Genomic DNA, 27,210 nt, shown 5'->3' on the forward strand with positions numbered 1-27,210 from the left:
TTGCCCAGAAGAAGCCAGAGCCACAGAAGGGTGGGTGATACTGCAGACAGCAGCCAAAAGCTTGCCAGTGTTTTCTTATTGATTTGTAGGGGTTCTTTATATATTCTGCATATGAGCCCTTTGTTAGTGTTGGAAACATATTCTCTAGTCTATGGCTTGTCTTTTTGTTCTCTTAATGATAACTTTTGATGAGTACAAAGTAAAATTTTAATGTGACTGATTTAATGACATATTTTTAAAAATTTTATTTAAAACACTGAGAGGGGAGGGAATGGTTTGAACCCTTGAGAAGCCTTGAACTTAGAGTAGGATAGGGCAGGAAACTCCCTGAAGTTTCTGGCCTTATTACGGAATAATCTTAGCCTTTCTGTTTACATTTTCACACAGATTTATGCAATATTTTATGCGACTACCCTCTGGGAGAGAATAGATCCCTTAGAGACAATACCCTCCACTGAATTTATTATACTCCATGTCTAATCTAAACAATTCGAGATGCTGTATCCCGACTGATTTGGTTTCAAAGGATGGTAGAGCAAGGAGAAGGAGGAAACAGTCATAAGTTTTCACTCAAAGCCACATAACATATTATTTTCAACCTGTATACATTCCTAACCAGAAGGAGAAAACTGGAATAGTAATAAGGGTAAGAAAAATAGCTGAAGATCTTCCTTAAAACAAAACCAAAACTTCCTTCAGGAGAGTGGCACTGGTGAGTGACACAGAAGTACCCATCACTAGTGCTTGGGTGTCACACTTGCTTGGACAACAGACAGGAGGGGGCCCTCACAGATGCCCAGGAACAGATACACCTATCAGGTGCGCCGCCCTCTGCTCTGCTCCAGTCGCCTACTGCTTCCCCCTTACACCGACTAAGGCCCTGCTGCCCAGCTGTGTACAGGAGAGTTCAGAAGTTGCTAAGACAATATGCCAAGTGGATGATTTCCTCCTGGGGTGCTGATCTGGGAGGAAGGAAGCTGGACCATGCACAGACAAGCTCAGGAAGAGCAGACAAGCGAACAGAGAAAGGCCGCAAGGAGTCCCGCTTACTGCAGCTGGAAGTGCTTGATCTTGGTAACCAGCAGTCTGTACTGGGCACCCAGGGGCGCCATGGATGCGACATCTACAAATATCAGTTGCTCCAGAGGCCCTGTTTCATTGGTTGCTTCTGAGGGACATAAGGTGCGGCTCACTTCCTGGTAGTTGTAGCTCCTCTGGTATCTGCAGCAGCCAGCGGAGAGAAAAGCCAGCGAGAAGGAGAAAGACACTCAATGAACAAGCAGGGAAAAGAACATCTCGTTTCACTTCTCCCTGAACTTCTTTCCAAGTCCTTATATTTAAAATTTCATACTGGACCTACTGATAGTAATTTTAGAGCTACTGTGTTTGGCACACATTGTGTGACGTTATAACACAGACATGAGGACTGTTGAGTGCTGAGCAGTTCACTTAGGTGTCTTCATTACCAAATCATCCTCCTAATTCAGTCAGGAAAGTTATCAGATTTTGAAGGGAAAACTGTTAAAAACTGATAAAACAACCAGTTGATTCCATTTTTCCAATCTTCAAGCTTTTGCGAAATGAACATAAAGAAAGCCCCAGCGTCCAAGTCAGGGCATTAGAGTCAGTATTTCAATCCTCACGTGTATTAACCTCCAAAAGTGATTTAACATTGTACTATGTGCCCATATCTGCATGCTTTCTGGTTTGTTCTTGTTACTGCTCTAGCGCCTTATACAGCAAAAATATAGATTCCACAAGGTGGGAATTTCACTGTTGTCTTCCACCACTGTATCCCCAGCATCTATCATTTGAGTGCTCAATAAATATTATGGGATAAAGAAAGTACACTCGGTGAACATTATGAAGAATGGGGAGAGGTGTCACTCATTGAAGTTGATGGTGGGACCTAGCCCTGACCTTGGTGGATGACCCACTAACCAACCAAGAGTAACAGAATATTCTGGGTAGAACTAAAATGTTAAACGTTCTTCTGGGTGCTACAAATCTAGACAGAGTGCTTATCAGAACCTCAAAGAGGAGAGAAACTGAACAGAGCTGAACGGTCAATGCAGGCACCACGACGACTGTTTGCATTTAGCATACATAATATGTCAACATTCTGCATGTCTGATTTCTCCTTTCGCTAGGGAAAAGGGCAATTAAGGTCTAGCACATTGAAAGAAAACAAATGTAATGAAGCTGTCGGGGAAAGATCCACTTACAGTCCTTGGAAGAGCAGAGGAACCTGCCAGGACAGCACCTCTTTCTGCTGGCGAACCACGACCAGGACCGGGTAGTCGAGGTTCTCGGAGGAGCTGTTCACGTACACCCGCACGGCGTTCACCTGCGAGCCAGGGCAGAGAGAGAGGAAATGCAAATCACACACACACGCACACGCACAGACATGTTACATCATAGCTGCCATCTGAAGCTCTGAAAAACTTTAATTCATACGTTTGCTGCTGACCATAGATACTCCAAATATCCCAGCTGTCTTCTCCTCATTCATATTGTAACCATACTCAGTTTCAACACTGATTGCACAATGAAATCACCAGGGGAGATTAAAAAAAAAACTGATGCCTGGGTCCAACCCTCAGAATTTTGATTTAAGTTGTCTTGGGTGAAGCCAAATTATGGAGGCTTCAAATGGCAGGCTGAGGAGTTTGAATTGGGCGGTCAACACAAGATTAGGAGAATAAGCCCAAACAGAAAAAGAAAGAGGCTGTTGTGCTTCTCTTCTTATCTGAATATAAACGCTAAATATCTTAAAAAAAATACCTACAAGTGCCTCAGTTGCCAACAAACTTTAATTTTGGTTTGGAAAATCATTCTGTGCTTCAGACCAAAATGTTATTGCCACATTGTGTTAAAGTCTAGCAGATGGCCTGATGCTCCCTCAGCAACAAATACTATAGGGGCTGAAGAGTCTTCTCTTTGCCCTGCTCCAAGGCATAGATCAATCCCCAACACTAAATGCTTTTTGATATCAGCAGATCCGTGGCTTCTTTTGAATACATGTGTCACCCCAAGGATTGAACACTATCATGGCTGTTTAAAAGACAGGAAATTGAATTGTGCCCCTGGATCTAGATGGTTTTGGTGTTTCCCTTCAGTTTTTTTTTTATATATATATAATACTGTAGGCAATAGAAAAAAAACAAAGTAAGAAAAAGTTGGTCTTTTGTATGAGATTTTTTTTCCCCTAATGAATTTAAGCCCTAGTGTTCTCTTGAAAACACCTTATTAGGGGAAAGAATTGAAGCAAGAAAGGCTTGCAGTGAAACCCTGAAGATCTATGACATGTTCAAAATGGAAACTGAGAGGCAGCAGAATAGCATGGGAATCAGAGATTATTACTATTTGGTTATCTTATATCATTCTTGATTAAGACACTTAGTTTTTTAATGTTAAAACCGTCCAAGAGTAATTTATAATTAGATAGGAAGTGCTTGCTCACAAAGGGAGCGTTTTCTTGTGCCTGTGCTCTACATGTTTCCATGGAAATTATGCTGCAGCTGATCATTGCCAACACCCTGTCTCTAGTGCAGACCTCTTCCCCAAGCTCTGGATGTTCCACAGGCATCTCAAACTCAACCTGTCTGAAGTGGCACCTGTCACTTCCTTCGCCCCTAACTTTCATTTCTTCTGAATTTCCTTGCTTATTGAATGGCCTCACCTCACAGCCATTATTCTGAGCCAGAGTCATCCTTGATTCCTACTTCTGTAGCGTTCTCCATCAGTAGGTCATCAAGCTCTACACAATGTTCACACCCAGATCCTCCCCTCCCCCACCAATGACAATCCTCATCCAGTCCTTTATCACTGTGACCCTCCCTGACAGCACCTTATCTAGTCTTCTTATCCCCAGGGCTATACTCCCTCAGATGCCACTTTCATCTTGGTATTCTCCTGCTGAAAAGGCCTTCAGTGGCTCTGGGAACTTCCAGATTTTCCTCCAAAGGAACGGGAATAGTACTTTTATGACAATATAGAATAGAATAATGAATGCTCATGTACTCATCCAGCTTTAATAATTATTAAAAATTGTACCATTGTCTTTCATTTACACCTTCCATTTTCCACACACATCATTTTTGGATTATTGTAAAGTAAATACCAAAGATCATACCTTTTCATCTGTAAATATTTCAATCTGTACCTCTAAGGGACAAGGCCTCTTCTTTCTAACATAACACATTACCATTATCATACTCAGTAAAATTAATAATAGTTCTTTAAAATCACCCAATATCCACACAGTGTTTGAATTTCTTCATTTGTTGAAAAAATTGTGCTTTTTTCAGCTTTTAAATTTTGAGTACAAACAAGATCCACATATTGCATTTGGTGGATATGTGTTTTGAATCTCTTTTAATCTAAAGGTAACCGCCCCGCCCCCACCTTTGGGCATTTATTTGTGAAAGAAAGCAGCTCACAAAGCAGCAGTACAAACCTGAAACACCCACATACTAGGTTTTGCTGACTGCACCCTGTGGTCTCATTGAAGAGGTTCCTTTATCCCCTGTGTTTCCTGTAAACTGGCAGTTACAGCTAGAGGCTTGACTAGATTCAAGTAAATACATTTCTCCATCTTTTCCTTGGATTTGGAATTAGTCAAGAAAGTTTTCACCACTCCAGGTTACTGAGGCCTGTATTTTCTTCTAGTACTTTATACTTCTAGTATCATATGTTTAATACTTAAATCCCTATCCCTTCATGATTAATACTAACATATGGTATGAAGAATTATTTTAATTTTATCTTTTTTTTTTTAATATGGCTCTCCAGTTGTCCCAGCACCACCTATTAACAAGTCCATCTTTTCTCCACTGATCTGAATTGCTCTGGGCTTTTCTTGATTATTGCCTTCTTCTCTAGTTTCTTTGCCTGCCAATCCCTCACATGGCCAATTACTTGCTGTTTCTCAAAAGGGCTCTGTCCCCAGTGATTGGCCTTTCAGTATCCTTCTCATCCCTAAAGTCCTTTTTTGGGGATGTTTTCCCTGATATGTCCCCATCCCATCAAATAAGTGGGTGTCCCTCTTTTGGGGGGACATGTGGCCTCTGATTACCTCTATACAGCATATTAATACCACTGTGAAATAATAGAAATATATATGGCCTTTGCCCCCAGTCCCTGGAACAGAGCTCCTAAAACCCTTGTATTTTTCTAAGTGATAAGAGCACTAGTGGCATATTTTGTTCTAATATTTGGTCTTATACCTGACTCCTGACAGAACTCCTAAATCCTTTGGAATTTTCTGGGTGACAGGAGTCTCTTTTGTTCTAATGAAGAGACTCTTGGTGGGCTCCTGGATAACTTCAGTATGGCAGCTGGTCACCCAAAAGACCTAGCCATGATTAGAAGATTGGAACTTTCAGTTCTACCTCCATCCTCCAGGAAGTGGAGGGGGCTGGAAATTGAGTTAATAATTGATCATGCCCAAATGATGAAGCCTCCATAAAAATTCCTAAAATACAAGGTTTGGAGAACTTCCAGGTTGGTGAATGCATACATATACCAGGAGGATGGAGCAACCCAACTCCATGGGGATAGAAGCTTCTGTGCTCAGAACACTTTTGGACTTTACCCTATGCACCTCTTCTATATTGCTCATCCTAAGTTATATCCTTTTATAGTTATATCCTACTACAATACTATAGTCATCTAGTAAATAAACTGTATTCCTGAGTTCTGTGAGCTGCTCTAGCAAATTAATCAAACCTGAGGAGGGGGACTTGGGAACCTCTGATTTATAGCTGTTTGGTAAGAGCATAGGTAACAGCCTGGACTTGTGATCAGCATCTGAAGTGGGAGGTAGGCAGTCTTGTGGGACTGAGTCTGAACCTATGAGATGTGATGCAAACATCAGGTAGACAGTGTCAGAACTGGATTGAATTGTAGGACACCCACCCACATAAAATTGCTTAATGTGTGGAAGATCCATAAATCTAATGTCAGAAGTACTGGGTGAGTAGAAGAAAATAGAAGTTAGCTTTTTCTACAGACGAGCACAAAACATTTTTTCATGCAGTCAAATTTATTCTGTTTTTCTTGGTCACTTTTAAAAATTGAGACATAGATAACATACCACACAACTCACTCTTAAAGTGTATAGTTCAGTAGTTTTTAGTATATTCACAGAGCTGTGCACCCATTACCACTACCTAATTCCAGAACAATTTCATCACCCCAGAAAGAAGCCCTGTACCCATTACCAGTCACTCCTCATTCCCTTCCTTCCCCAGTGCCTGGTAACCACTAATTTAAATTCTCTATGGATTTGCCTATTTCACATAGGATATTTCATATACGTGGAATAATGTAATATATGCTCTCTTGTGTCTGGCTTATTTCACTTAGCATAATGTTTTCAAGGTTCTTCCATGTCGTAGCACGTGTCAATACTTCATTTCTGTTTATTGCTCAATAATATTCTAATTGAATGAATATACAACATTTGTTTAATCTTCAGTTAATGGAAATTTTGGTTGTTTCTACGTTTTGGCTATTACAAATAATGCTGCTATGAAACATTTGTAAACAAGTTCTTGTGTGAACATGTGTTTTCAATTCTTTTTTCTTTAATTTTTATTGGAGTATAGTTGATTTACAATGTTGTGTACAGCAAAGTGAATCAGTTATTCATATACATATATCCACTCCTTTTCTCTTTTTAGATTCTTTTCCCATATGGGTCTTTATAGAGTACTGAATAGAGTTCCCTGTGCTTTACAGTGTTTTCAGTTCTTTTGAGTGTATACCTAGGAGGAGAATTGCTGGGTGACATGGTAACTCTTATGTTTAACTTTTTGAGGAACCGTCAAAATGTTTCCAAAGAGGTGCATCATTTTACATTCCAGCAATTTACATTACCAGCAATGTAAAAGTTTCAAATTTCTCCATATCCTTGTCAGCACTTATTACTGTCTGTCTTCTAGATTGTAATTATGTGGGTGTGAAGTGGTGTCTCATTGTGGACATGGATCTCTCAGTATTCTAACATTTAGTTTACCTGCCTGGCTCTTCTGCAAAGCTGAAGACTTCACCTTTGGCATCTCTGGTGCTGGCAAAATGAATTAACTTAGAAGCAGGCTCACTTTTGAGGTTCATAACACAAACACCAACTTACAGCACATGTGTTTAGAGCACACTTTTGTCCGGCTTAAATCTATAGCGGTCAGAACTGAGGTAAAAACCTAAGGAAAGCTGTGAACTAGGCCAGCTTCATCTTTTGCTTGTCTGCTGCTTCCCTTTTCGTTACCTAGGCTGCAGTCTTCTCCTTCCTTCTTAGGTACTTAGTTCCAGAAGGGATTTCCCTCCTTTTTTTTTTTTTTTTACATGTCACTCTAAGGCAGTGATTCTCAAATTTTAGCGTGCCTTTTAGCATTTGAATCTCTCAAACCCACCCTCATCATTTCTGATTCAGCAGATCAGGAGTAGAACTTTAAAATAATGTGTTTTTAACAGCATGCTAGGGGATTCTGATACATGTGGATTGGAGCCCATACTCTGGGAAGTACTGGGAAGCCCATACTCTGGAAAGTACTGTTCCAAAGAAACCATCTTGTCAGCAGCCTGCCAACTTCCCATTATTATGAGATGCACAACCGTGAGATCACCAATGTCACTAGCACATCTGGAAGCTAGTGTGTCTGGTGGGGCTGAAACTGGGCCAGCAGGAAGGAGGTCTGCTGCGAGCAGAGCAGGGCAGATTGTTACTCCACTCCACTCCACTCTTTATCTCCACGCTCTTTTATTCCTGGTCTGGCTCTTGTAACCCACTTAGTTTTTTTTTATTATTATTATTTAATAATGATCTTACTAATTATAATTTTAAAACTCAGAGATACTGGCATAATAAATTGCAAAAAAAATATATTATAGTGGGAAATAGAAAACACTGGGCAGTTTTTCAAGATGAGCAGATAATGTACCACCCCCGGGAAAGGATATAAAGCCCTGTTCACATGTTGCTTTGCTTTTCCAGAGGCCAATATGCAACTGGGAAAGTTGGATTACATTTGCAGCAGTGAAGTAAGCCATGTAAAGCCAAAACTAAATGAAGGTATTGACAATACATAATGGACCCTGATACCTTGTAACAGACTACTGTTTCTTTTTTAATTTAATTTAATTTATTTTTTTTATACAGCAGGTTTTTTTTTTTTTTTTTTAAATTTATTTATTTGTTTGGTTGGTTTTATTTTTGGTTGTATTGCGTCGTCATTGCTGCACATGGGCTCAGTAGTTGTGGCTCACGGGCTCCAGAGCGCAGGCTCAGTAGTTGTGGCGCACGGGCTCAGCCGCTCCACGGCATGTGGGATCCTCCCAGGCCAGGGCCCGAACCTGTGTCCCCTGGATTGGCAGGCAGACTCCCAACCACTGCGCCACCAGGGAAGCCCCTATACAGCAGGTTTTATTAGTTATCTATTTTATACCTATTAGTGTATATATGTCAATCCCAATCTCCCCAGACTACTCTTAAGAGCCAAGATTTTCCCTCCTGTTGCTTCTTCCTGTTGTCATGACAAAAAGAGCACATTTATTACATATATCTTGTTCTCTTCCTATGTTACTACAAGCAGGGAATTGCATTATAACTATGAGGGAAGAATTATTTAAGTACTCCCAACTCTGATATTATATAGATCACAATTACAAAAGGTCTTAAAGCTTAGAGAGCCCCTTTTTAATCTTTTAGAACATGTCAGTAGGGAAAAGTTCAAAATTACAAATAATAGAGTTCTGTTGCAGAAAGGGTGAAAATGAGTTTAATTCAAAATCTAGTTTGGTTTTGCTAAAACAATGAGACTGTAGGCTTTATTGGAATATCAGATTAAGAATCAGAGATTACTGGTTTCCATATTAGGCGCACCATTGTTTTCTGGTGTGATCTTGAAAAACTGATTCCACTTGTAAAATAGCTACCGTAGTATTTGCTAATGGTTCCTTTTCCTCATGTTACAAACGTTAGAAAATGATTTTTTTTTACATACAAATGTTATTTGGTAACTGTTTTAATAACCTGTTATGTTCACTGGGTGTGTATTTTGGGGGTGTTTGGTCTTTCTGTCTGTCCTTCCTTCTTCTCTCCCTTCCTTCCTTCCCTCTTTCCTACCCTGTCATGCTCCCTCCATCATTCTTCAAACAGTCACTGAGTCAGAAGCTATGGGAGGTGCTAAGGATATACTAAAGGGAACCCTGTCCTTGAGTAGCTCATCATCTAGTCAGAGAGACAGATGGTGTTATCATCAAAAGCATAATGTGATGATACTATAGTAGCAATGTGAGCAGGTGCTGTGGGCCCCCAGAGGACAAAGTGGCTACCCATGTGGAAGAGTCAGAGTAAAAAACACAGAAGCTAGTCGGTTACTTCCCAAGTTATAGAGAAGTTGGGATTGTTCACATAGGTCCTGCTGTTGCCTGCCTGGCGCACATGACCTTGACTCATGGCATTAGAGAACCTTGCATCTGGGAAGGTACTCAGGGAGATCATCTAGTCCAAAGGTTCCATTTACAGAGGAGGAGCCCCAGACGTAGAGGTGATATGACTTCCCCAAGGATGCTCAGCTATGGAAGTATCATTACTAGAACCCAAGCTTCTTGCAGCCCAGTCTCCACACAATGCTTGGTCAGATCATGCTGTCATCACCATTTTGAATCCCTGACTCCACTGAACACCATTGTGGATGTAGACTTCTACTGTGACATCAAGAAGGTATATAAACACCATAAATGAAGGGAGAGTATAGGAGATGTTATTTGTACATATATAACAGACAAAATATCAGTATTGTGAATGTATGAAGAATCCTAAAAACTCATAGAAAAACACAATAACCCAATAGAAAAATGGGTAAAGGATGTAAACAGCAACTGAAGAGAAGAATGACCAAAGAACATGTGAAAGGATGAGAATATTTTACAGTCATCAGAAGGTAAAGACTCAAAAGTATGACAATACCACATTTACAAGGATGGACAGAAATAGGAACTCTTGCATATTGCTTACGAGAATGTTATTCGGTACAACCATTTCAGAGAACAAGCTGGCAATATCTACTAAAGCTGAAGGCGACTTCACATTACATCCCAGCATTTCCACTCCTAAGTTTACACAAAGTCATGAATAAGAATGAAATGAAATGAAGTAGACTATGGATCAGGGTGGATAACTCTGAAGAAGATAAATTAAGAGAAAGAGCAGGTTGTATGATCCTATTTACATAAACTTTGTAAACAAGCAAAACAATAATATCTGTCTATCTATCTATCTTTAGTAAAATAATATCTATCTATCTTTAGTAAAATATATATACATGGAATTAATACACACCAAATTCAAGACAATTGTTTTCAAAAACTTGGAAGGATCTCAGACTTAACCCCAGTTGCCACAGTTTCTTAGATATTGATAGAAGACCCAGACTCCTGGGTTAGAAGCAAGTACATTATTAGTCTGGTCACAACATGGGCAGAAAGCCTGCCTGAACTTTCCCCAGAGCGGGACACCATCTCTATTTTCTGAGGTGTTCACTATACAAATGTCCTTGAAAGAACTATGTAGAAAAATTTCAGTCATTGCCTTCCTGTAAGATGTGCAGAAATCCAGAGACCTATGAAGGACTGTCTCCCGAAAATGGTTACTTTGGGGGATGAAGAAAGAGGATGGGTGGAGGTAAGTAGGGAATTATAATCGTCTTCTTGTTTCGTAAGCTGAGTTGTGGGTACACTGGTGTTATATTATTTTCTATACTTGTCTATGTGTCTGAAATATTTCACCATCATCATCATCATCAAGAAGCCGTGATGTGCTGGCGTTTGTGTTTGCCCACTTCTGAGCAACAACCCTCATTTTATACATTTTATACAGGTTCTTTGTTTTTGTTTTTGGCCACGTGGCTTGCAGGGCCTTAGTTCCCCGACCAGGGATTGAACCTGGGCCACGGCAGTGAAAGTGCCGAGTCCTAACCACTGGACTGCCAGGAGATTCCTTGTACAGGTTCTTTGCTATTCAAGGAAGTGGCAAACAGTCTCCAAAACATACTCTCATATAGTCTGTCCTTACTAGTGCTTGACCTGCTTGTACTAACTTCACCGATTATAGCCTGCCCACCTCCCCACCCACCTTGCGCACGTGCAGCCAGCTGGAAAACTTTACATCATCTTTGGTCTGATTAACATGACTCATTTCTCCATTGCTCTTCCCTGGAAAGGAAATATGAAGATGAATCTAGTACTGCACTGGACAGTAATGTGCCAGCCTAGATTCCGTGTTGTTAGGTGTGTGAGTTTCCTAGGGCTGCCGTAAGAAAGTGTCACAAACTGGGTTCTTAAGACAACAGAAATGTATTCTCTCACAGTTCCAGAGACTAGAAGTCTGAAATGAAAATATCAGCCAGGCCACGCTGCCTCTGAGACTCTGGGTAGAATCCTTTCTTGCCGCTTCTGGTGGTGATGGTCAATCCTTGAGCTTCCTTGGTTTGCAGCTGCATCACTGCAGCTCATGCCTCTGTCATCACGGTATTCTCTCTGTGTGTCTGTTTCACATTCTGTCCTATTCTCTGTGCATGTCTGTGTCCAAATTTCCCTATTCTTATAAGAATTTCAGTCACATTGGATTAGGGCCCACCTTAATAACCTCATCTTAATCTGATTACATCTGCAAAGATCCTACTTCCAAATAAGGTCATATTTACAGGTCCCAGGGGTTAGAGGTTCAACATATATTTTGGAGCTGGGGACATAAATCAACCTATAACATTAGATCTGTAGAATTTTTAAGGAATGAAGCCATTCAGGTACAGATCTGTACCTTTCCCTGACCAGCAGCTTATCTCCAACTTGTACCCACCTGCCAAGAACCTTCATGCTGAATGAAGGAAGGCTTGCTGGGAGAGTCCATTATGTGACTGTTGTATGAAAACAGCTTCCCCGGAGTGAAGTGACCTTGCAGTTCTGAATCCTTTTCTTATTAGAGGCTGGAAAGTCCTAGTAAATGAAGCATTTCATCCCACAAGTTTTATAACCACTGCAGGGAACTGAGCTGCTTTAATCACAGGTTATACTTTTTTTTTTAAAGATAAGCTTTAAAGTAATTCCTGTAGTTATTGATGAGACTGTTTAAAATTCCCTCTGCCTGATGTAGCCTTGGAAAACCATCTTCTGTAAACTTATGCAATAAGGCAGAAAGATACATACAACTGGATTTTATTTCTGGCACTACATCTACTATCTGGGTGACTTTGGACATTCTCAGTTTCCTCAACTGTAGAATGGGAACAGTAACACCCAAACTATCCACCTCCCTAGACTATGGGTGACCTGTGTTTTGTGACCTGCCGAGCACCAGGCAGAGCAGAAGGCAGAGCTGTCCCATCCGGGCTCTGGGTTGGGGCAGTGCTTTTCCACTCCCACGCGTTCACCAATCAATCAGTTATTGACTGTCTTTTTTCCACGTGTGGAGACACATTTATAAGCCCACCTGCCCCCGGGCAGAAGAGAGGGTTCTGTCCATCTCACATAGGATATGAATTTCCTTTCACAGCTTGGCTTCCAGCTTTCCTGGAACAGCTCATTCATCTCATCGAAAAGAGCAGTTTACCCCTTGGGAGCTGTTTCTTCCCTATTCTTTTAGATTCTCAGCATTACAAAATGAATACAATTCAGAGTACTTTCCTAAGAAGCATGCTTTACAGACCTCATCTCACCAATTTCATTATGCCAACAATAATCTGGACAGAAATACATTTATATACTCTTTCCTCTTTTGGCTTATGATTTAAATTTTATTTTAAACATTTCAATTCCAATAAAAACATGGGAAAACAGTGAAGAGAGGTTAATGATTGGCAGGCCAGGAATATAGAACAATACACGGTCTAGATTCTAGCTACTTTAGGATGAACTTTGTTCATTCTATAAATATTTGACCCCCCACCCTGTGCCAGGCATTGTTCTGGGCATGGGAGATACATTACTAAGCAGTGTAGACATAGTCTTTTGTCCTCACTGAGATCACAGGTTTACACATGGAATGCCAATTCAACAAGCAAGTGCATTAATATTCAAGTTGCTGTGGAAGTGCATGGCACAGACTTTCCAGGGAATATCTTCCTAAAGGATGAGTAGGGATTAACCAGAAAAATGTGGGCAGAGCAAGAGAAATGTCCAAACAAAGGGAACTGTGTAGCAGACATAAGGAAGGAAAGAGAGGAAGGAGGGAAAGAGGAAAAGAGAGAGAGAGAAGGCAAGAAGCGAGTTTGAAGAATTAAGGGAAAATCAGTTTGGCTGAAGCCTGAGGTGCCTGAAAGGCCATGATAGTCCTGAAGAGTCTTAAAGTCATGTTAGAGAGGTTGGGGCTTTACTCTAAGGAAAATAGACAGCCTTTGGAAGGTCTTAAGTGCTACCACTCCATTGCTATGGCCATCCCTGGACGCCCAGTGCTGCCTCTGTTGCCGCTGAACAGCTGCTTTCCTGCGTCACTGGCTCCCAACTCAAAGTCTGGGGAAACAGATCTGATTGGTAGCGCCGAGGCCACAGACCCGAGCCTGAGCTTGGTGGGGTTGGGAGGGGTGTGTTCAAGATAGCAGATGCCCGCTGTTCTGCTTCCCTAGTGGAAGGAGCTCTGTCTCCAGCAGAGACTCATGAAATGAGGAATTTCCCCAAAACATATAGGAATGGGGTTCAGATACTGGGCAGTTAAAACATGGCCAAATTCCACTACATTTGGAATCCTTTTCACATGCCACACCAAGACTATCCTCCAGAATAAATGTTCTATAGAACGCACTTTGGGAAATGCTGTGATATTTTTTTCACAAGAACTGAGGTCAAATCAGGTATGTCCTGAAGACCCTCACTCACCCTAATCTAGCCATTTAATATCATAAAACTTAAGGACTGTTACTACCCAATTTAGTGCTCAATTACATCATATTTTCATGTTTTGTAATATTTGCTAATTGTTCCATGTATTTGTTTCTCTTTGAGGATTTTATCTGTGACATTATTTGGAGTCAAGCATGTATTTGACACTTAGTACATACACTACAGTTTCTGTTTTCATATGAGCGGAGGTAGCCCAGCTAAGGTTGTAGCTTTCAACAAGTCCTAAAAAAACACCCCAGGATGCCAGGGAAATGGCTGTTCTTAATTCTTCAGCATTATTTCTACAGATATTCCTTTCTCTCCATTTGTTTTCTTCCTGTGGGACCCCTATTATGTTGATGTCATAATTGGGTCTGTGCTCCCAATTTCTTAATTTTTCTCTTTATATCCTACATCTCTTTAGGTAGACCCTCAACACGATCCTCCAGTTCTCTAATCCGTTATTCATTCTAACGTCCAACCCATTGCCGAGGTCTTTATGTAAACAGTATTATTTTTTAAATCTGGGATTTCCCAGTTGCTTCATCTTTCATCTTTATAGCTGCAACCTGTTTCATCTGAACAACGTCCTCCTATCCACATCTCTTCCAGGATGTTCACTTTGCTTGTCATGAAGTCTTATTCTTCCTATTCCTTAACTCTACTACATCTGGTAAAGGTCATTCAGTTTGACATTTCTCACGTAACTTCCATCTGTAGATCTGTTGTGATTTTCTCCCATGAGCTCTGATTCCCTGGGCTATCAGCTACCTAGGGTCGTAGAGTGAACTCCCGAGGGGAGGAGCTAAATGTGAGGGGAGTTCAGGGAAGAAGGAGGGACTGGAAGGGTGGAGAGCCTCTGAGTTGACCATGCCCCTTTTCACCCCCCTCCAGGGGTCCATTCCCCGCCCATCTAATTTTACTTCTACCTTCCCGCCCCTCATCCACCGCCCCCCAGCCCCACTGTTCCTGCTCCCATCCTAACCTGCCGGCGTCTGCCCTGTGAAGGGGCCTGTGGGAAAGCAGGGACAGCTCAGGGTCAGCAGGTCAGCAGGCACAGTGGTTACCCTTCTCCACGCCAGCCTCCACAGGTATTATCCCGCGAGCCAGCCCACCCTGGGTGGGTACTGCTTGTTTCCTCCCTCCTGATGATGACGAGGCAGGGCAGGCAGCAGTACACCTGGGCCAAACTGAGGGAGGCAAAAAAGCACCACAAGAAAGCTCTCCTCCAACCTATTCCCTACCCATGGCCTCTTAGACTGAGGGTGGCCACGCGCCTCTCACCCCAAGAGCTGACCATCTTCTGTCTCTCCAGGCCTCTCACAGACTTTGCATTAGCTCCTCTGTCCCACTGCCCTCCGTCTGGCTTGAGGCATCTCCAGCCTTGGCTCCTGGGAGAGAGCCAGGGGCCTCTGTTGGTTCACCAACCTCTTAGGTATCTGCGTCTGCTCATCTCTGTGTGTGATTCCCTTTTCCTCTTTATCTTTCCTGTCTTTTTCTCTCTATTTCCTGCTTATATTCCTTCTTTTGGGAGGGAGAAAAAATTATAAAGAGGTAAAAATAATTTATTTTATGGTTTGAGGCAGAACACAAGGATCTACTCCCTGGATTTTATTTATGTGCTGAGTGATTGCACTGCAGGCATGTTTCTTCTAGAGCTATTCTGAGGCCTACTTAATTAATGCTCTAAAGTTGGAAAAGCACTACAGAACTGCGATGCTTGTCAGAGTTATGATCTGATGTTTATCAGCTGTTTTTTTAGCTGTACGCGGGCCTCTCACTGTTGTGGCCTCTCCCGTTGCGTAGCACAGGCTCCGGACGCGCAGGCTCAGCGGCCATGGCTCATGGGCCCAGCCGCTCCACGGCATGTGGGATCTTCCCGGACCGGGACACGAACCCCTGTCCCCTGCATCGGCAGGCGTACTCTCAACCCCTGCGCCACCAGGGAAGCCCTATCAGCTGTTTATTTCTGTAGTGGTATTCATTGCCAGACTGGTGCCATTTGTAATTTTAAATAAGTATTGGCAGGATATAAGTATTACCTAAAGAAAACTGCTTTCTAAACAAGACAAAGCCAATCATCTGCAAACATCATCCCCTTCAAAATCTTCAAAGATAATTTCCTGAGACTAGCAGAAGCGGCCTCAGGGAAGGCCATATTTCAGAGACACAACTATTTCTAATCATGGAGTAAACACTGTGGCCGAGATGATATATATGACTTGAATTCTTCTCTGGTGCCCAGGTAAGATGTTCCTCTTTAAATGGGCAAAGATAGCCTGCAGTAGCCCAGATTTGCTCCCTTTGGTCCCTGATCACTTATGTCTGGGTCCATGTAACTATCTTCCAACAAATGTCCTAGCTAGAGAACACCCCATGAAAACTTTTGGTGGGGTTGATTTGGGGGCTGCCCAGCATCCAAATGCCTTGCATGTTTTAGAGGAACTTCCTCCCCTCCACGCCACTGTGTGAGTTTTGTGGGAGGCAAGGCTGCCTGTAGATGCCATAGGGGGCAGGTACAGGACCCACGCTCGGAGAGTTGGATGCTCCCACTTGGTACTTTCAACGGTGATTAAATGATACAAAGATGAAGGAAGAGTTTAACACTCGCTGTCAGTGGTGACATCAGTAGGGACCATGACAACAGGGTCCAGGGGTGACCATGTCTAATGGCAGAGGAGGTGGTAGTGCCTAGGTGAGCATCCTGGCCACACATTCCTGCTGCGTGACTGTTGTTATAATTTCTTGCAGTGTATTCTCTCTTGGTCCCCACAGTGTGAGCTTAGGAACTCAGGTTGGGTGCTATCCAATATCCTTCTAGTAAATTCTTTTTCTCCTTATGTTAGCCAGTTGATTTCTCTTGCCTGCAGCCAATAACCTTGCCTGACCCCACACCCTCTTTCCTTCTCTGTCTACTTCATTCATAGCCCACAGCTAACTTGAGCCTTACTGTCCGCAGATCTCCCCAAACCATCTCTGCACACCCAGACTTCATTCTGTTTGCCTGTTTCCTTATCCCCCACTTTTTATCCCTTTATTACCCAGATAAACATTGTCCTTCTCCTTAGAAACCTATAATTCCTCCACTCTGGTGAAGACGGTGCAGGGAGAGAGAGGGGATGAATACAGGATTCCTTTTTTGCAAGTATTAGAGAGGATAAAATAAAACTGTGAGCATTTACATGCTAATTTTGGGGGGAGCATAACATACACCCCCAGTCAGACAAATTAAAATAGTTGTGAGTCAGTTCGTCCACAGAAGGACAGTTAGATCTAAAGGAACAGGAAGAGTCAGTCATTCCTGTTTGCTATGGCTTATCTTCATAGCTATTTAGTGGGGATCCGGAAATACCAGTTCTCAGGATTAATACTGCCCTAGAGGAACATATAGGTTAACTGCTTAGGTCTCCAAGCTGCCCTATGTCTGGCACAAAGAAGGAACCCAGCATTAATGACAGTAAAGCACAGAAGAGATGAAGGCTGGTCCACAGGGTGGTGGGTGCCTGTGGCTCTGTGAAACACTGAAGGAAATCTGTCACATTCACCGTTTTCCTTAGTGTCAACTCTGCTTGCCTGACTTAACATAGGCAAATGGATGCCTCGACGATCCATGGAGGAAAAACAGAAGTGAAAATCCTCTTGTTTCAACTTTCAGTAACTGTAAGGGAATCAGACATAAAGCTCTTAAACTGTATGATCAAACAACCTGACTGTGGAATTATGACTATGGTATTTAAAATTTTTATTGTTGTTGATAAGCATAACAGATGTGCTTTTGTGGGAGGTTTAGTAGACATATCCTGAGGAAATGTCCTCAGGAACCTGAGTTATGTTCCTGACTTTGCTTCAAACTAGTTGTATAATTTGGACAAGTAATTTATTTTACCAGCTCTGTTTTCTCTCCTTTTAAGAGAGAGGAGATTGGGTAATTTAAAAGGTCCTTTCAGCTCTTAAGTTTAAAATACAATTACCTCTTTCTTATGGTTTTCAGGGATATATATATATATATATTTATTTTTGCGGTACGTGGGCCTCTCACTGTTGTGGCCTCTCCCGTTGTGGAGCACAGGCTCCGGACGCGCAGGCTCAGCGGCCATGGCTCACGGGCCCAGCCGCTCCGCGGCACGTGGGATCTTCCCGGACCGGGGCACGAACCCGCGTCCCCTGCATCGGCAGGCGGACTCTCAACCACTGCGCCACCAGGGAAGCCCTTCGGGGATATTTTGTGTTTCTTTTATTGATAGAAAAAATAGAAAAAACATCACAAATGCAAGCCCAATGACACACTTCTGTAGCTAAGCAGACTTGACAAAGAAAATCTTGTTGACATGAAAAAAAGGAAATAATGGTACATGAAGTCAAAACAAATATATACTGATTGCCCAAATAATGTATGCTCTGCATCCTCCACTGTTGGTATTATTAACATTCTATAGCAAAACCTTAAAAATTGGGAGACCGGCTCTGAATCAGGAAGGAAGGAACAAAACATATCTCCTGAGATGAAGAAGAAAGAATATTTTGCCAGTAGCAGAGCTTCAAACGACCAGAGAACAGGAAGAACCTTGATGGACTGACAGTGTTCACAGAAGACTGGAAAGACAAAAGGGGTGGAAGAAGCAGAGAGACAAAAGATACATAGAAAAAAGGAGCAACAAGAGAATGGTAGAGATTGGAGATGATGGTAACAGAGGGGAAGGTTGGAAACAATGGTAAGAACAATGAGGAGCCCCCAATAAAGAGTTGCTTCAAACTCCTTAGTCCAAGATAGGCTATAAATGTATACACACGTACGCAGTACTATAATACTAAAAATATAGGGTGGCCTTTTCAACAAATGGTGCTGGAACAGCTGGATATCATATGCAAAACAAAAACAAAAACCAAACAAAAATTCTAGACAGAGACCTTACACTTTTCACAAAAACCAACCCTAAATGAATCATAAATCTAAACGTGAAATTCAAAACTATAAAACTTCCAGAAGATGATATAAGGAGAAAATCTAGGTGACCTTAGATTTTATGGCAAACTTTTAGATACAACACCAAAGGCAGGATCCATGGGGAAAAATTGATAAGTGGTACTTCATTAAATTAAAAAATGTCTGCTCTGTGAAAAATGCTATTAAGAGAATGAGAAGACAAGCCCATAGACAAGGAGAAAATATTTGTAAAACTTGTTTCTGATAAAGGACTGGTATCCAAAATCTACAAAGAGCACTTAAAATTCAACGACGAGGAAACAAACAATCCAGTTTAAAAATGGGCAAAAGATCTGCAAAGATGCCTCACCAAAGAAGATATACAGATGGCAAATAAGCATGTAAAAAGATACTCAACTGTATATGCCATTAGGAAACTGCAAATTAAAACAATAGGAGGGCTTCCCTGGTGGCGCAGGGGTTGAGAGTCCGCCTGCCGATGCAGGGGACGCGGGTTCGTGCCCCGGTCCAGGAAGATCCCACATGCCGCGGAGCGGCTGGGCCCGTGAGCCATGGCCGCTGAGCCTGCGCGTCCGGAGCCTGTGCTCCGCAACGGGATAGGCCACAACAGTGAGACGCCCGCGTACCGCAAAAAAAAACAAAACCAAAAACAATAAGATATCATTCTACACCTCTCAGAATGGCTAAAATCTAAAGCACTGACAATGCCAGATGCAGATGAGGGTATGGAACAACAGGAACTCTCATGCATTGCTGGTGAGAGTGCAAAATGGTACAGTCCTTGTGGAAGACAAGTTTGACAGTTTCTTATAAAACTAAACATACTTTTACCATATGATCTAGGAATTAAGCTCCTTGGTATAAACCCAAATGAGATGAAAACTTATGTCCACACAGAAATCTGCACCCAAATGTTTTCGGCAGCTTTATTCATAATTGCTAAAAATTGGAAGCAACCATGATGTCTTTCTTAGGTGAATGGATAAATAAACTATGGCATATCCAGACAATGTAATATTATTTAGTACTAAGAAGACATAAGCTATCAAGCCATGAAAAGATATGGAGGAACCTTGAAAGCATATTGCTAAGGGAAAGAGGCAAGTCTGAAAAGGCTACATGCTGTATGATTTCAACAATGTGACATTCTGGAAAAGACAAAACTATAAAGAGAGTAAAGAAAACCAATCAGTGGTTGCTAGGGTTTGAAAGAAAGGAAGAAGGGATGAATAGGTAGAGCACAGGGGATTTTTATGGGAGTGAAATTATTCTATATAACTCACCATAATGAAGGATATATGACACTATGCATTTCTCAAAACCCATAGAACCGTACAACACCAATAGTGAACCTAATGTAAACTGTGGACTTTAGTAAATAATAAAGGCCAATAAAATATCAATATTACACCAATATTTGTTCATTAGTGTACCACGCTAATGCCAGATATTAATAATGGGGAAACTGTGTGAATGGGGGAGGGTGGGGAGAGGATATATGGGAACTCTGCACTTTCTGCTTAATTTTTCTGTAAACCTAAAACTGCTTTGAAGAATAAAGTTTTGTTAAAAATATGTACATATAGGGGACAGTGAGGAAGCAAACAAAGTTGAAAATCTTTTGCAGCCAAGGTTAGGCAGAGGGAGAGGTGAACTTTTATCTACACTTTTAAATGTCCACAGTATCAAGTGTAAGTTCCCAGGTAGCCAAAGGATGTTTTTGCTCAGGACAACATGTTACTTGATGATGTTAGATAAACTTTAATTTTGCCACCATTTTTGGAAATTAAGTATTTTATTCAAACACTTAAGAGTCTAACCAAAACATAGGTGATCTTCACTTTTAAATAACCAATACTTTCATAATTACATAGTGAGGCCCCTGGCCATCCTTGGGATGAGCTGTAGAAGGCTGGGTCCAAAATAAAGTTCCTTAAAATTATGGATTGAAAACTAGCTCCTCAAAACCTTTTCAGTGGTCCAAATAAGAGAAAATTTCCCACTTCTTGGGAGCTGTGACAGGGAAGTGGATTCCTACAGCTTTCTTATCAGGAAAGAAAACTCATATTCAACTTTCTCTGGACACATTTTTCAATATAAGACAACTTCAAGCCAGCTTTACTCTTCTTGTTAAACTAACTGAAAAATCCCCTGTTGAATCTTGTAGCAAAATTAACATCTGCGTATAACTTCTTCCCAATAGTAAAATCAATTTCTTTGGCTATTACTGTCACTTCAAACAAACTGAGGGGATGAGGGGAATAAGAATTTGAAGTAATTAATTATTACAGCAAATTAATTTTATTAATAACATTTACTATATAATTTAAAGTTGCTATATAACATTCAGCTTTGCTTTTCAGGAATGGAGCACTATCTTTTAACATGTAAAGCAACTGCTTCTATCTAATTTTTACACACATTCTTATATATAAAAACCGAAGGATCTTAGGCTGAGGACTTAATAGAATACAATGTTATTCTTATTGCTGACCTTAGGTTTTAAGCAAAATACAGGTCCTTAGGTTTTGTTTTGGTTTGCATAGCCAGCTAATGTACTGGAAAACCTCAAAGTTTCCATTTTCAAAATGTCCAAGTAAAGAAAAAAAAGATCAATGTTTATAATTTTTTTTTTTAGCAAAATAGAAAAGACTGTATTGTCTGGCAGCCCATGATGTATTTGATATTTTTCTTAGCAAATAAGCAGAAAGGATGGTGAGGCCCCAATTCCAATAGCTCATTAGTTGTGCCTTTAAATCATTAACGCACCATCTTGGTGTGTTGACATGAACTTCAGTCAGCTCCAGCGTTAAACAACGCAGGAAGAGCTGGCTAACATACTCTGGGGTGCTGCATGGCAACGTGTAATAATATCAACAGGGTGTGGTTACTTCTATTTGAAATGAAGAAAGAAATGCTGGCACTTCTAGCAGCAAAGAGGTTTCACGGTATCTTCAAGTCCCTTGGTCTTTAAGATTCAAGCTAACAGTGAGGAATGACATAGGAGATACATCTGGTAACACATTGAAACCAAATTGGGAAAGGCAGAAAGGCTGAAAATCTCGATAAACTGTATAAGAACCTAAAACACCCTGTCAGAAGGGACCATCACAGCAGTAAAATCTACACAAAACTAAATAACAACTGAAAAACCAAACCCAACACTACAGCAAGCTTATAGACATGGCACTCAGCAAGAAACAAAAAGGAATTGAAAAACAAGTTCAGCACAAGTAGCAAAGGTAGAGGTCCATTGTACAGTTTAGCATATGATTATCAGGTCAGGGCAGGCAGAAGATGGGCCCTGCATAAAATCAGACTCATAACTGGAGTAATGTCAGCCCCTAAATACCCTTATGACATGTCAATACTCTTTCTTCAGAGCCACACAGGAAAATGTGAGAGGTGACTCTGTGGACTGAATGTTTGTGTCCTCACATCCCCAAATTCATATGTTGAAGCCTAATCCCCAGGGTGATAGTATTTGGAGGTAGGGCCTTTGGACGTTAATTAGATCATGAGGTTGGAGCTCTCGAAATTAGTGCCCTTATAATAAGAGACAGGAGAGAGCTGGCTACTCTCTCTGCTCTCTGGGCCACATGAGGACATATCTGTAAGTGCTGTTTACAAGCCCAGAAACCAGCTCTCACCAGATACAAGTCTGCTGACACTTTGATCTTGGACTTCCCAGCCTCCAGAACTGTGAGAAATCAATGTTTGTTTCCTAAGTCACCCAGTCTATGGTACTCTAACAGGCTGAACTGACTGAGACAGTAACCAACCACCCAGGTAATGTGCTAATGAGATGATTCTTCCCAAACAAGCACCAGTCCAGTTCAGTAAGGAGATGTGGGAGGACAGCAGAGGAGGTTTCTCTGCCTCATTTTGTAAAGAAAACGGGGAGAGTACATACGACTTGGAGAGAACTGAGGCTATTGCATTAACATTTTTAATTCTTCTAAGTAGTAATGTTTACAGCTAGAAGTTACCCCTGGAATGTCCTGTTCATGAGAATTGGATAGGCTTTTTCAGTCTGGATCTGACAGGCTGGTATAACTGATTCTAGATGTGGTTGATATTAATAAAGCCAAGATTTGTTCCTTAGGCATAGACAACTATATGTCATTAAAAGATAAATACCTCAGTGTACTTAATTAAATTGAGAAAAACTTGTGTGAAGTCAAGATTTCTGGAGAGCTGCTCTCTGGAGAGCTAGATGCTACGTGAAAATTAGGAAATAAAATTTATGTTCATTGGAAAAGAAATGGGAAGCATTTGAAAAAGAGTTCAGGAAAGTCTTCTTTTTATAATGCGCTGTAGTGTGAATTTAATGATTTCATGTGCTACATGTCCATTAGTGCCAACATAAACACTGTTATTTGTATTTCATTCCATATTTTTCAGTTTTCCAATTAAGAATACACCTATGTCTAAACCAAATTCTTAGTTGCACTGAAGACAGGTAGATGGGAAATGACATGTGCAGGGGAGAGAGCCCTGACCAAGACCTTGCTCAGGTTAAAGGAAAAAGATTCTGCTCTTGGGCTCATAGCTCTTTATTTAGCAGAGTTCTTTAGTGAGTTTGGGGTTGGTCATGGAGGCAAAATTGCTTGACGTGAGAGAATATCAAAAATTTAGAGACTGAGAGGCCAGCATTTGGGGTGAGGGGTGGCCAAGAAGATGGTGACAAGCCAGGGCCTGAAAAATAGTGCCACCATCCTGATATTTCTCCTGGTGGAGGAATAGCTGGTAAATTGTTATGACAGTGTTGCTTAGATTTCTGGTTTAATCTGTCACCTACTCTGTGCTGTTCTGCAATTTCCTTATGTTACTCCAAACCTTCAGTAAAATTCTGCTATATCCAACAGGATTGTGTTCATGGTATTAGAAGGAGGGGGCGCTGGTCTCCAACATGAGGCAAAAGGGACCAAGAAGAGAGGAGGCCATCAAGAGAAACAGAATAATGGTTTGGATGGGTAGGTCAGAACGATGCCATTTCTGGAGAAAGCAACTGGAATACAGGACTGGAGGAAGAGAAGGGCAATTTTCCAAAGTAAATTGATTGAGGATTCCACTGTCTTATTTGCACATTAAAGAGAAGTTTCAGAAGGCTGTAAGATTTGAGGACATCTGGTTCATATTATTGCATACTGGCATTAAAATAATTAAAGCACTTGAGTTTTCTGCTAGTCCTAAGGTTTCCAACTATATTTCTCAGACTAGTAAAATTTAGGGACTGTCAGCTTTTTATTGTATTATGCAAAGATATTTTAAAAACTAATTATCACCATTGTTTCATAAAATAAAGGGCATTTTAACATACATACAGGCAAAATGGAAAGAGCATAATCCCAGAACAATTTTTTAAAATTTTGTTTTTATCTGAAATGATCTCACATTCAACCTACTAAAAGGTATATTTTATTTAGGTTTAGCTTAAAGAATCCTTAACTCTTTTTTCAACTATTTATTCATTTTTTCAAAAACATTAGTAAACCTGTTATGTGTCAAGCACTGTGCTAGGTACTAGGGTATAGAGATGGACATGACTCTGCCCCCATCCTCAATATCTCACGGTTTTCTGGGAAAGTCAAGTAGGTGACCCTAACTGCAAACAGTGCAACGTGTGCTGAGGTAGAGGAACTCACTGAATACTGCAGCCAAAAAGGTCCAAAGAACAGTAAAAAAGCAGTCACTGTATCTCTAAGCAGCAGTGTAAGATATACTAAAGCCTGATGTAGGGTCTTACTTTGCACACATCATTTGAGTTTCCTCACCGATGATTTAGGGGGAAACTGGCAGTACACCCCAGAGATCATGGGGTTTTTCAGACATTTATTTATTCTGAGCCAATAACAGGGCTGGGAACACACTTCAGGTGCAATTTCAGCTGGTCCATACAGCACACAGAACTGGAAAAGGTGGGTTACAAGGAATGTGGGGAGTAAAAACTGACACCCCCCCCCCCGACTTGTCTACAGTGGAATGGGTCTGCACACAGCCACTCTGCTTACTTCAGGAGTACAACCTAAAGGTCAGCGAGGGACAGGACAGGGTAAGAATATGGTGACATGGTCCATGGTGAAGACCAAGCTTAGGATCTGGTGCCAGACTGGAGATGGTACACTTGCTCAGTACACACACTTAGGAAATGTCTGGGAGTGGTGATGGGCACACTGGTCCCTCTTGGCTAAATACTACCCCCAAGCTACCAGGTTTCTGAGTTTTGATCCTAAGTGAGAGTTAGGGAGGCATATCATGGTATCCCAATCATCTGGTTCTGGAATTTCCCCAATGAGTAGGGAATGCTGGCATAGTAAGGGATACATATACATTCATACATATGTATACACATATATACACACTCATTCACATACATTCCTGGGAAGAAGATCTAGAGGCAGGTGCACTGGGGAGTTTTCTCTTTTCTCTGTGCCTCCTATTAGAGGGGAAAAGCTAACTGTATGCATTTTCTTACATTATACAATCAGAGTATATGTGTCAAAGGAGTAGTTGCTGGAATAGTCCTTTCCTTCCCTTGTCTCACCTCAATTTTTGTCAGAAACAGGTCTAGAACTTTCACTCAATTATCCATCCTTGTATAAAATCAAAAGCTCGATAAATCGGCTGATGGCTGCAGTTCCAATATCTTTGGCTGGGTCTTCTGGCTTCTCTGAAGCACAAACGTGTGACAACGGTACAGAAACGCAGGCAGTGACTCTTGAACACACAGAGGTTCTGCAGCTTGGTCTGTTCTCACACATTCCCATTTTAGATTCTGAGCAGCTCTCCCTCCCCATGTGCTATGAGATAGAAGTCTGGCAGAATCATCCAAAAAAGATGAGGTTCCTTCCCCGCAGGGGATTAGGAACAGAGATGCGGTCCTTTCCCTCCTCAGCCTTAGAAATCGTGACCTCCCTAGAGAAGGGCCCAGCAGGGGGCCAGGACCCGCAGACGGTGCGGGGAACCAGCGCCCCTGCAAAGCCCAGAGATGCTAGAGACCAGGCCGGGAAGGCGCGAGAGGAGGCGAAGGTGTCCCCGAGGCCGGTAGGGGAGGATACGGCAGCTTGGGCAAGTCAGTGATTGCTTTGAAGGAGAAAGGGAACGAGGGTCCCTTGGTCCCTGTGGTCTCCCGAGGTCGATTCCCCAGGGACCCAGAGCAGCGACGGGGCTCTGAGGTCTGGCAAGTTCCTGGGAGCGAAGGGAGCGAGTGTCTTACCTGGCCGGGCTGGCTAGTGTAGTTGAAGGAGTAGATGTTCTCGGTGCTGAGGCTCACCACCCCGTTGTAGATGCGATCGAACTCAGCGCCCCTGACGGGGTCGCGGGAGTCGTGGCGCCGCGCTAAGGGTTGCGCGGGGAGCCTGGGTGCCGCCGGCGGCAGAAGCCAGGACAGCGCGCAGAGCAGCGTGCCGAGCAGCGTGCAGCCCCGCATGGTGGGCGCCGCGCCCCAGGGGAGCGGGCGAGCGAAGAGCCGGTCCTTCCAAAGCCCCTTGCGGGCCCCGGCGCCGGCTGCAGCGCAGCGCAGGCGATGCCCGGCAAGCCCTGCCGACGAGTGCTGGCAACGCGCTGGCGAAAGGCTGATCAAATATTGATGCAGCCTCCTGGGGTCTCCACGGAAGGTCACGGGGCGGAGGTAGGGGGTGCGGAAGATAGGGGAACCGGGGGCTGCTGCTTTGCTTGCCAGCTTCTAAGTCCGTTTCCTTCCCTCTTTCTCATTTCTGAGAATTCCCCAGCTTACCCAGCCAGAATTTCAACCATCTCTTCCCCCTTAACCTCAAAAAAGAAAGAAAGAAAAAAAATGCGTTGGAGACATTAAAAAGAAATATCCACTAGTCTTGAAGAATCAACCTGACCAGCCATTGAGAGGAAATTCAGTCAGTTTCAAATAAATAGGCACGCGGCTGCAAGCGAAGAAATAGAAAGCAACAGAGCCTGTCCCCAAAGAGGGTGCACAAGTTCGCATTTACAGACTGCTACCTGCAGAGACCTCCTGCTCGTCTGAATGACGGTTAACTCTCAATTCTCCCTTCTCTAACAGGATTCTCCCTTCTCCCTTCCCAGCCACCTGCTTTATTTTCTTATCACCTCCTAATCTCAAGGAGCCTCACGTCATCACTTTCTCTCTCCCTCGCCATACGTGTACGTATGTAAATATGTACAGTCATAAAAAAACAAATAGATATGGTAAAGAAAACAATTTCGAACACCGCCTGAAGTCTAGTCCCGGAAGTTGTCAAAGACGACCCAGAGCAGCTGGCTTTGTGCAGAGGGCACAACTTCTGCCCTAACTTCTTGTCTACTTTACCTCTGCAATGACTTCTTAGATTTAGCAGAATCCCCAGGATTCTGTATTGTTTTTCAGGAGAGAAACCGCAGCCCCAAATCAA

The 27,210-nt window shown here is 42.1% G+C and overlaps 1 protein-coding gene across 5 annotated transcripts in view; it reads right to left on the reverse strand.

Moving 5' to 3' along the window:
• The window catches only part of SIDT1 (SID1 transmembrane family member 1), an 85,539-nt gene extending 58,634 nt beyond the window's left edge, over positions 1 to 26,905 (reverse strand). For 4 of the 5 annotated variants that reach the window (XM_032630376.1, XM_032630375.1, XM_032630374.1 and 1 more), the window contains exons 1-3: positions 26,043 to 26,711; positions 2,226 to 2,347; positions 1,051 to 1,221 (exon numbers count right to left, since the gene is read on the reverse strand). In XM_032630376.1, coding sequence (XP_032486267.1) covers positions 1,051 to 1,221; positions 2,226 to 2,347; positions 26,043 to 26,255 — 506 coding nt within the window. In that variant the 5' untranslated portion in view covers positions 26,256 to 26,711. Of the gene's footprint in view, positions 1 to 1,050; positions 1,222 to 2,225; positions 2,348 to 26,042 lie in introns of all 5 variants that reach the window. The other variant, XM_032630373.1, reaches the window with a different exon arrangement.
• Between the last annotated feature and the right edge of the window lie 305 nt (positions 26,906 to 27,210).

Source organism: Phocoena sinus, chromosome 4 (assembly GCF_008692025.1).
Source record: "Phocoena sinus isolate mPhoSin1 chromosome 4, mPhoSin1.pri, whole genome shotgun sequence".
Lineage (NCBI taxonomy): Eukaryota > Metazoa > Chordata > Mammalia > Artiodactyla > Phocoenidae > Phocoena > Phocoena sinus.